Source organism: Balaenoptera physalus (genome assembly GCF_965194825.1).
Source record: "Balaenoptera physalus genome assembly, chromosome: 13".
Taxonomy (NCBI): domain Eukaryota; kingdom Metazoa; phylum Chordata; class Mammalia; order Artiodactyla; family Balaenopteridae; genus Balaenoptera; species Balaenoptera physalus.
Genome location: NC_138892.1, coordinates 15,825,549 through 15,837,548, shown reverse-complemented (window position 1 = coordinate 15,837,548; position 12,000 = coordinate 15,825,549). Strand labels below are relative to the sequence as shown.

At 36.7% G+C, this 12,000-nt stretch overlaps 1 protein-coding gene and 1 long non-coding RNA gene across 7 annotated transcripts in view; one reads left to right on the top strand and one right to left on the bottom strand.

Moving 5' to 3' along the window:
• CRY1 (cryptochrome circadian regulator 1) overlaps positions 1-12,000 on the bottom strand; it is a 95,776-nt gene that overhangs the window by 9,890 nt on the left and 73,886 nt on the right. For all 6 annotated transcript variants that reach the window (XM_082419425.1, XM_082419424.1, XM_082419429.1 and 3 more), the window contains exons 3-4: positions 2,603-2,745; positions 289-473 (exon numbers count right to left, since the gene is read on the bottom strand). In XM_082419425.1, the coding sequence (XP_082275551.1) occupies positions 289-473; positions 2,603-2,745 (328 nt within the window). The remainder of the gene's footprint in view (positions 1-288; positions 474-2,602; positions 2,746-12,000) is intronic.
• LOC309640617 lies at positions 4,505-11,351 on the top strand. The gene is made up of 2 exons (XR_014252308.1): positions 4,505-10,321; positions 10,437-11,351. It is a non-coding gene; the product is annotated as an uncharacterized lncRNA (long non-coding RNA).

Genomic DNA, 12,000 nt, shown 5'->3' with positions numbered 1-12,000 from the left:
CATAAAAATGAAATGACAGCCCTGGATAGGTCCTCAAAAATAGATGATATATAACATGGTCTCTGTTCTTTAAGATGTACATCTTAAGGTGATAACAGATAGACCACATATTTATAGAACACATAAATAATGCACAGATTTATCACTTCTTAGTTTAAGAGTTTCTTTTCTTTTTTCTCCTTTCTTTTCCTTTTAGCGCAAAATACTTTACATGTCAAATTAGAAGTGGGATTTTTCTGAATGGTTTATTAACTCTTAAGCTCCACATGTATTACCGTTTACACCTACCTAGTTCTTCCAGTGAAGGGACTCCATATTTCTCATCATGGTCATCAGACAGAGGAGTTGTGCACTTTTCTATCACTTCTGAAGTAATTGTCTCTACTGGTATCTCTAGTGGTTCCATTTTGCTGATGAGAGTCTGGAATCTTTTATAAGTAAGAGGTGGTTGTCCACCATTTAGTTCTATGATCCTATTACAAAAGTTAGTAAAATGCTGTTAGTATTAAAAAAAGGACAATATATTTTGATTGATAAACTCAAAAGGCTTAAAATCAGAAAATTAAATGAATCACTTAAGACTTCTAGGGGAATGTTAGCTTCTTATAGGACCAAGAAACTTGTTAAAATAATTAACAAATCTAAAAATCATTCTCTTCATTTTATAGACATCTGCTAGGTATCAAAAATATACTGTGTGCAAATATCAAAACTTTTAAGACAAAGGGAATTAAGCACCTATGAGTGGAAAAAACAAGTGGCTAAATAAGCCTAAAGGCAAAAACAAAAAAATAATATATATGGAAATATAAAAACATACCACAACACAGCTCAAAGAATCTCTTAATCATCAATAAAAACTAAACCAGGCCAATGTTATACCAAGGAGCAATCAGTAAGTCTCATTAATTAGGATTCTATACTACTGTAGTGATAGTCACTTGCTATTTAATATCGTGCTCATGTTTTTGTTAAATGTCAGTATACGTATCTTATGTATATATTTTATATTTAATTCTGATCACTAATTTCTCAATTAAGTAATACTAAAAGGAAAGATAAGCCTTACCAATGGTAGTCTGAATTAGACACAATTTGGAAATACCAATTATTCTTTTTCACTATGGCCATTTGCTTACTAGCATTTAGCCTTAATAAAAAATTATTGGTAAAATCCAACTCCATCGTTTTATGCATCAGCAACTCAAGCCTCAAGAGAATTTAATAAACTAGTCAAGGTCACATAACTAATAAATAGCAAACCAAGGTTTTCTTAATCCAAATATAGTACAGTTTTCATTATATCACATATAATTATGTATCAATTGTACATACAGAAAGTAACCACCATAAAAACTATGCTCTCTGCTTTTAGCAATCTTGCTTTGGTGTAATACTTTGAGTTTATACATAGGGTCATACTGAAATTTGTCCACTATAATGATACTACAATGATACTACTGAGGACACTGCTAATTACATAACAGAGGCAATACAAAAATCTTAGAAAAAATGCTTTCTATATGTTACATTTTTATATGATGGATTATATGTGGTAAATACACTCAATCTAACAAACATTCCAATTTTATGCATAACACTGAGTTTCCCACTTAAAGCAATTGCTCTTATCTTGTTTTGCCTCCTTGCTATCAGCTCTCTAAAGTTAAGAAATCTGGTAAACTAGAAGGTAAGTTTATTATCGAAGGATATATGACTTCTGGCTTAATATCAAGTAAGACCCTTGACTAAATCAAACCACAATTTTTTGATACACTTGGAATAAAATTAACTAGCTGCCATGTTACTTACAGAATTAGCTTTATTAACTTGACAAAATGTGAAAATAAAAAAGTAAAATAATTTAAAAGGTACGTAAATTGTGAGATTTCAGCACTTGTAAGGATGACAGTATGAAGGTTAATGTTAACAAATCTTATGAACCTTCAAATCTTACAGCATAAGCTTTATAAATTTAAACTTGACCACGAAATCTTTGTTGGACAAAGCATCACCAAAAACTGATAGTTCAGGAAATATACTTTGAGAAATAAGATATTATACCATTGTTCAGAAGACTATGTAATATTACATAAAATTTGCATATGGACTTAAAATCCAGAGAGACTAGATATACACACATAAAATAAAATAACTTATGACAATCATGTAAAATATATCAAGGCAGTTTGTGGCTATGTATGTCATATAAACTATAAAATTAACATTGCTAAAAGCCCAGAAAGGCAAGTTAGTAGGCTGAATTAGAATAGTCAAAGATAATTGTGTGATGCTTTTAATAGTTTTGAAATTGAAATTCTGAGTATGTTTATCTTATGTACTTATGTCTGTAATTTTGGTATCTGTCACTGGGTAAACAAAAATCACAGAGGTTAAATAAAATGCTAAAGGTTTGACACACAGTCACTTAATTCTCCCACAACTCTATTTTGTATGTTTTTATTTCCACTTTATAAACTAGTCCCACAGTACATTCCCACAGTACATTTTCCATGTACTTAAAACCACTGAAATGTACACTTAAAAATGGTTAAGATGAAAAATATTATGTTATATGTATTTTACCATTAAAAAAACTTACTTGTCTAGGTCATATAATGTATGTGAAATTCGTACAATTACTTCTACTCCAGCTTCAGTAGCCAGTTTCTTAATAGCTGCATCTCGTTCCTTTCCAAAGGGCTCAGAATCATATTCAATTGAAAGTTTAGTAATGTTCCATTCCTAAAATAAGAGAAAGGGGCAAAAACATACATAAATTTTAACAATTATTTTTTCTATTATAACGACATAGACTGGAAAAAAGTGAAAAGCTCCAACTCTACCTAGCATATAACAAACACTATATATAAGTGTTTGTCACGGTAAAATGAAAAAAATAACACATTACCAAGTTGCTGAAAGATTAAATGAGTCAATGCATGTAAATTGTTTAGGACATAGTACATAGTAAGTCCTCAGTGAATAATAGCTGTCATTATTACTAGCCATTTGTATATTTCTTACTTTGTGAGTTGCAGCTTATGTTTTCTTGGGTTTCTATCACAGTTAATTTTTCTCTTAAGGATTTGTAAGAGCTCCTTATAGTTTAATGATAGCAAACCTTCTCTATCACCTGGGTCACTTTTTTTCCTAAATAGTTTGTAATTTAATTCTATGATTTTTTTGACAAATATTTAGTTTTTAGTTAGTAAATGCTGGAATTTAGAACAAGTCAATAACACTCCCTCCCCTTTTCCCTTTTTGGAAAGGAAGGGAATATAAGTCAGAAAACTAAAGGTAAAAATATAGATCACACAGTCTCCCAGGGCAACTGAAATAAAAATAAAAATAAACAAATGGGACCTAATGAAACTTACAAGCTTTTGCACAGCAAAGGAAACCATAAACAGAATGAAAAGATAACCTACAGAGTGGGAGAAAATATTTGCAAATAATGCAACCGACAAGGGCTGAATACAAACAGCTCATACAACTCAACAGAAAAAAAACCAAACAACCCAATTAAAAAATGGGCAGCAGACCTAAATAGACATTCCTCCAAAGAAGAAATACAAATGGCCAATAGGCACATGAAAAGACGCTCAACATCGCTAATAATTAGAGAAATACAAATCTAAACTACAATGAGGTATCACTTCACACTGATTCTGATGGTCAGATGGCCATCATTAAAAAGTCTGCAAATGCTGGAGAGGATATGGAGAAAAGGGAATCCTCCTATACTGTTGGTGGGAATGTAAGTTGGTACAGCCACTATGGAAAACAGCATGGAGGTTTCCTCAGAAAACTAAAAATAGAATTACCATATGATCCAGCAGTGGCACTCCTGGGCATACATCCAGACAAAACTCTAATTAAAAAAAGATACATGCACCCCATGTTCATAGCAGCACTATTCACAATAGCCAAGACATGGAAACAACCTAATGTCCACTGACAAATGAATGGATAAAGAAGATGTGGTACATATATACAACAGAATACTACTCAGCCATAAAAAAGAATGAAATAATGCCATTTGCAGCAACATGGAAGCAACTAGAGAATATCATACTAAGTAAAGTAAGTCAGAAAGAGAAAGACAAATATCACATGATATCTCTTTTACATGGAATCTAAAATATGACACAAATGAACCTATGAAACAGAAACAGACTCATGGACATAGAGAACAGACTTGTGGTTGCCAAGGGGGAGGAGGTTGGGGGGAAGGATGGAGTAGGAGGTTGGAGTTAGCAGAAGTAAGCTATTATACATAGAATGGATGAACAACAAGGTCCTACTGTATAGCACAGAGAACTATATTTAATATCCTATGATAAACCATAATGGAAAATAATATATAAAAAAGAATGTATATATGTATAACTGAATCTCTTTGCTGTATAGCAGAAATTAACACAATATTGTAAATCAACTATACTTCAATTTAAATATATATATATATGTATACATAATATATATATATATATATATATATATATATATAGACCACATTACTAGTGAAGTTGAATTGGAGAAAACATATTATGTTTAAGGACAGATAAGCTTGCTAATTTTTTACCCCTGAATGAAACAGATTTAGCTACCCAATGATAAGCAGCACCTTCCTTGCAGTGTGGGCTGCCCCTATAAAATTTATTACATGGAGGAAGGGACTAGGATAAGTGCTCTCTGCAACTGAATAGGCAAAAAGGTATGATATGAGTGATACTCACCTAACTCCTTCTATTAACTCACCAATGAGATCATTTACTTCTTCCCTGGGGATAAATTAGTGAACATCTCTCCAGAAAAAAGCTAGGGAAAAAAGCTAGGGAAGAGAAGGTTCCCCACAAATTAAAAGTATTCAGGGCAGAGTCAAGATGGCAGTGTGGGAAGACGAGGAGTTAGCATCTCCCCACAACTAGGGTGCCTGCCAGCTGCTGGTGGTGGACTCTGATGCCAAAAGAGATGGGAGGAACCCCAAAGTGAACCAGTAGGACGCAGGGGGACTGAGGGGGGAGGAGAAGTGGAGCTCAGACTGGATTGGCACCCCTGAGGCCAGGGAGATCAGGAGAGGCGGGCAGGAGGAGTGGGAGAGGAGCAGAGGGTGATAGCCCTGCCCACTCGGGCCAGGGAAACTGCTGAGCTCCCAGGCCAATCCTCTGCCCTCCAAAGCCCCCTCCAGACCGCATGGGTCCTTGGGGGCATAGGAGGGAGGCCAGAGAGATCAGGAGAGGCAGGCGGGAGGGGCCCTCTGGGAGGAGCAGGAGAGAAGCGGAGGGTGATTGCTCCGCCCACTCAGGCCCAGGGACCCTGCTGAGCTCCTAGGCCAGTCCCCTGCCCTCCAAAGCCCCCTCCAGGCTGTGCAGGTCCTTGGGGGCATAGGAGGGAGGCCGGGGAGATCAGAAGAGGCAGGCGGCGGGGGCCCTCCCAGACCAGAGGAGCAGGAGAGGAGAGGAGGGCATTTGCCTCACCCACTCGAGCCCAGGAAGCCTGCTGGGCTCCCAGGTGAGGTTCCCCTGCCCTCTGAGACCAGGGGTTGGGGGCACGCCTGGGCCCCTTCTGTTCCTTGAACCTAAGCTCCATCCCCTACGGCCTTTTCCAGCCCTGTGGGTCCTGAGCATTGGCCCGGCCCACCATCCAAACCTCGCCCTTGCTTAGGCCCTGCCCTCCAGAGCCAAGGCCCCCCCCCCATTTTTTTTTTCTTTTCCCTCCTCCTCTTTTTTATTATTGTGGTACTGATGTACCTTCCGGTTGTTGATTCATCTATATTTTTATTTTTATATTCTTCCTAAAATATCTCTTAGTTTCCTAGTCTAATTTTATTTTTTACTTTGTTATTTGTTATTTTTAAATTTTTTTTGCTGCCCCAGGAGGCTTGTGGGATCTTGGTTCATGAGCCCGGAGACAGGCTGAAGCTCCTGTGGTGGGAGCTCCGAGTCCGAACCACTGGACTACCAGAGAATCTCAGACCCCAGGGAATATTCATCTGAGTGAGGTCTCACGGAGTTCCTCAGCTCAGCAGCAAGACCCAGCTCTACACAATAGCCTACAAACTCCAGTGTTGGAAGCCTCAGGCCAAACAACCAGTAAGAAAGGAACACAATCCCACTCATAAAGAAAAAAAAAAATGAGATGGCAAAAAAATATGTCACAGATGAAGGAGCAAGGTAAAAACCTACAAGACCAAATAAATGAAGAGGAAATAGGCAATCTACCTAAAAAAGAATTCAGAGTAATGATAGTAAAGATGATCCAGAATCTCGGAAATAGAAAGGAGGCACAGATTGAGAAAATACAAGAAATGTTTAACAAAGATCTAGAAGAACAAAAGAACAAACAAACAGAGATGAACAACACGATAACTGAAATGAAAAATACACTAGAAGGAATCAATAGCAGAATAACTGAGGCAGAAGAACGAATAAGTGTGCTGGAAGACAAAATGGTGGAAATAACTGCCAAGGAGCAGAATAAACAAAAAGAATGAAAAGAATTGAAGACAATCTCAGAGGCCTCTGGGACAACACTAAATGAGCCAACATTCGAATCATAGGGGTCCCAGAAGAAGAAGAGAAAAAGAAATGCTCTGAGAAAATATCTGAAGAGATTATAGTTGAAAACTTCCCTAACATGGGAAAGGAAATAGTCACCCAAGTCCAGGAAGCACAGAGAGTCCCATACAGGATAAACCGTAGGAAAAACACACCAAGACACATATTAATCAAACTAACAAAAATTAAATTCAAAGAAAAAATATTAAAAGCAGCAAGGGAAAAACAAAAACTAACATACAAAGGAATCCCCATAAGGTTGTCAGCTGATTTTTCAGCAGAAACTCTGCAGGCCAGAAGGGAGTGGCAGGATATACTTAAAGTGATGGAAGAGAAAAACCTACAACCAAGATTACTCTACCTGGCAAGGCTCTCATTCAGATTCGATGGAGAAGTCAAAAGCTTTTCAGAGAAGCAAAAGCTAAGAGAATTCAGCACCACCAAACCAGCTTTACAAGAAATGCTAAAGAAACTTCTCTAGGCGGGAAACACAAGAGAAGAAAAAGACCCACAAAAACAAACCCAAAACAATTAAGAAAATGGTAATAGGAACATACATATCGATCATAACCTTGAACGTAAATGTACTAAATGCCCCAACCAAAAGACAGAGACTGGCTGAATAGATACAAAAACAAGACCCATATATATGCTGTCTAAAAGAGGCTCACTTCAGACCTAGGGACACATACAGGCTGAAAGTGAAGGGATGGAAAAAGATATTCCATGCAAATGGAAATCAAGACAGCTGGGTAGCAATACTCGTATCAGAAAAAATAGAGACTTTTACAAGAGGTAAGGAGGGACACTACATAATGATCAAAGGATCAATCCAAGAAGAAGATATAACAATTATAAATGTTTATGCTCCAACACAGCAGCACCTCAATACATAAGGCAAATGCTAACAAGTCTGAAAGGAGAATTCGACAGTAACACAATAACAGCAGGGGACTTTAACACCCCACTTACACCAATGGACAGATCATCCAAACAGAAAATAAATAAAGAAACACAAGCTTTAAATGATACAATAGACCAGATATATCTAACTGATATTTATAGAACACTCCACCCAAAAGTGGCAGAATATACTTTCTTCTCAAGTGCATATGGAACTTCTCCAGAATAGATCACATCTTGGGTCACAAATTAAGCCTTGGAAAATTTAGGAAAACTGAAATCATATCATGCATCTTTTCTGACCACAATGCTATGAGATTGGAAATCAATTACAGGAAAAAAACTGTAAAAAACACAAATACATGGAGGCTAAACAGTGCGCTACTAAATAACCAAGAGATCACTGAAGAAATCAAAGAAGAAATAAAAAAATACATAGAAACAAATGATAACAAAAACAGGAGGACCCGAAACCTATGGGATGCAGCAAAAGCAGTTCTAAGAGGGAAGTTTATAGCAATACAATCTCACCTCAAGAAACAAGAAAAATCTCAAACAAACAATCTAACCCTACACTTAAAACAACTAGAGAAAGAAGAACAAAGAAAACCCAATGTCAGTAGAAGGAAAGAAATCATAATGATCAGAGCAGAAAACAATGAAATAGAAACAAAGAAAACAATAGCAAAGATCAATAAAACTAAAAGCTGGTTCTTTGAGAAGATAAACAAAATTGATAAACCCTTAGCCAGACTCATCAAGAAAAAAAAAGGAGAGGACGTAAATCAATAAAACTAGAAATGAAAAAGGAGGGGCTTCCCTGGTGGCGCAGTGGTTAAGAATCTGCCTGCCAATGCAGGAGACACAGGTTTGAGTCCTGGTCTGGGAAAATCCCACATGCCGCGAAGCAACTAAGCCTGTGCGCCACAACTACTGAGTCTGCGCTCTAGAGCCCGTGTTCCACAACAAGAGAAGCCACCGCAATGAGAAGCCCACACACCACAACAAAGAGTAGCACCCGTTCGCCACAACTAGAGAAAGCCCATGCACAGCAACAAAGACCCAACACAGCCAAAAGTAATAAATAAATAAAATAAATAAATTTTAAAAAAAAGAAATGAAAAAGGAGAAATCACAACTGACACTGCAGAAATACAAAGGATTATAAGAGACTCTGCCACAACTATATGCCAATAAAATGGACAACCATGAAGAAATGGACAAATTCTTGGAAAGGTACAATTTTCCAAGACTGAACCAGGAAGAATTAGAAAATATAAACAGACCTATCACAAGCAATGAAATTGAAACTGTAATTAAAAATCTTCCAACAACAAAAGTCCAGGACCAGATGGCTTCACAGGCGAATTCTATCAAACATTTAGAGAAAAGCTAACACCGATCCTTCTCAAACCCTTCCAAAAAATTTCAGAGGGAGAAACACTCCCAAATTCATTCTATGAAGCCACCATCACCCTGATACCAAAACCAGAAAAAGGTATCACAAAAAAAGAAAATTATAGACCAATATCACTGATGAATATAGATGCAAAAATCCTCAACAAAATACCAGCAAACTGAATCCAATCATACATTAAAAGGATGATACACCATGATCAAGTGGGATTTATCCCAGGGATGCAAGGATTCTTCAATATACACAAATCAATCAATGTGATACACCACATTAACAAATTAAGGAATAAAAACCATATGGTCATCTCAATAGATGCAGAAAAAGCTTTTGACAAAATTCAACACCCATTTATGATAAAAACTCTCCAGAAAATGGGCATAGAGGGAACCTACCTCAACATAGTAAAGGCCATACATGACAAACCCACAGTAAGCATCATATTCAATGGTGAAAAACTGAAACCATTACCACTAAGATCAGGAACAAGACAAGGATGTCTACTCCCATCACTCTTATTCAGCATAGTTTTGGAAGTCCTAGTCACAGCAATCAGAGAAGAAAAAGAAATAAAAGGAATACAAATTGGAAAACAAGAAGTAAAACTGCCACTGTTTGCCAATGACATGATACTGTACCTAGAAAACGCTAAAGATGCCACCAGAAAACTACTAGAACTAATCAGTGAATTTGGTAAGGTTGCAGGATACAAAATTAATGCACAGAAATCTCTGGCATTCCTATACACCAACAATGAAAAATCTGAAAGAGAAATTAAGGAAACACTCCCATTTACCACTGCAACAAAAAGAATAAAATATCTAGGAATAAACCTGCCTGAGGAGGCAAAAGACTTGTACTCAGAAAACTATAAAACACTGATGAAAGAAATCAAAGATAACATAAACAGATAGAGAAATATACCATGTTCTTGGATTGGAAGAATCAGTATTGTGAAAATGACTATACTACCCAAAGGAATTTACAGATTCAATGCAATCCCTATCAAACTACCAATGGCGTTCTTCACAGTATCAGAACAAAAAATCTTAAAATTCGTATGGAAACACAAAAGACCTCGAATAGCCAAAGCAATCTTGAGAAAGAAAAACGGAGTTGGAGGAATCAGGCTCCCTGACTTCAAACTATACCACAAAGCTACAGTAATCAAGACAGTATGGTACTGGCACAAAAACAGAAATATAGATCCATGGTACAAGATAGAATGCCCAGAGATAAACCCACGCACATATGGGCACCTAATTTACGACAAAGAGAAAAGACAGCCTCTTCAATAAGTGGTGCTCGGAAAACTGGATAGCTACATGTAAAAGAATGAAATTAGAACACTCCCTAACACTATACACAAAAATAAACTCCAAATGGATTAAAGACTTAAATGTAAGACCAGACACTATAAAACTCTTGGAGTATTGTATATGTATAACTGATTCACTTTGTTATAAAGCAGAAGCTAACACACCATTGTAAGGCAATTATACTTCAATAAAGATGTTAAAAAAAAAAAAAAAAAAAACTCTTGGAGGAAAACGTAGGAAAAACACTCTTTGACATAAGCCACTGCAAGATCTTTTTTGACCTACCTCCTAGAGTAAGGGAAATAAAAACAAAAATAAACAAATGGGACTTAATTAAACTTAAAAGCTTTTGCAAGCAAAGGAAACATAAACAAGACAAAAAGACAACCCTCAGTATGTGAGAAAATATTTGCAAGTGAAACAACAGACAAAGGATTAATCTCCAAAATATACAAACAGCTCATGCAGCTCAATATCAAAAAAACATACAATCCAGTTAAAAAATGGGCAGAAGACCTAAACAGACATTTCACCATGGAAGACATACAGGTGGCCAAGAGGCACATGAAAAGATGCCCAACATCACTAATTATTAGAGAAATGCAAATCAAAACTACAATGAGGTATCACCTCATGCCAGTCAGAATGGCCATTATCAAAAAATCTAGAAACAATAAATGCTGGAAAGGGTGTGGTGAAAAGGGAACCCTCCCACACGGTTGGTGGGAATGTAAACTGATACAACCACTATGGAAAACAGTACGGAGGTTCCTTAAAAAACTAAAAATAGAACTACCATATGACCCAGCAATCCCACTACTGGGCATACAACCTGAGTAAACCATAATTCAAAAAGAGACATGTACCACAATGTTCATTGCAGCACTATTTACAATAGCCAGGACATGGAACCAACCTATATGTCCATCGACAAATGAATGGATAAAGAAGATATGGCACATATATACAATGGAATATTACTCAGCCATAAAAAGAAATGAAATTGAGTTATTTGTAGTGAGGTGGATAGACTTAGAGACTGTCATGCAGAGTGAAGTCAGAAAGACAAAAACAAATACTGTATGCTAACACATATATATGGAATCTAAAAAAAAATGGTACTGATGAACCTAGTTGCAGGGCAGGAATAAAGAGGTAGACACAGAAAATGGACTTGAGGACATGGGTGGGCGGGCGAAGCTGGGGCGAAGTGAGAGTACCATCGACATATATACACTACCAAATGTAAAATAGTTGGCTGGTGGGAAGCAGCAGCATAGCACAGGGAGATCAGCTCAGTGCTTTGCGATGACCTAGAGAGGTGGGATAGGGAGGATGGGAGGGAGGCTCAAGAGGGAGGGGATATGGGGACATGTGTATGCATATGGCTGATTTGCTTTGTCGTGCAACAGAAACTAACACAGTATTGTGAAGCAATTATACTCCAATAAAGATATAGTAAAAAAAAAAATAAAGCACACACAAAAAAGAGTTTTCATTCATATTCCAAGTATTTATTATAATTCTTAGTATAGGCCAGTTCCTATGCTAGGTTCCTCCCTCCTGGAACTTACTGAGGAACTTACAGAGATAAATAAATAATTAAATATATAATAACTATTAGAAAAAAAATAGGATGCTATGATAGAGGATATGGGGGTGAGGGAGAGCTGGTAAGTTAATTATCTACTCTTAATTACACTGGCTAGACTTTCAGGAAGTGGTGAAAGTGAATATCCTTGCTTTGTTCCCTATCTTAGGTGTAAAGCATTCAGTGTTTCACAATTAAGTATGAAGTTAG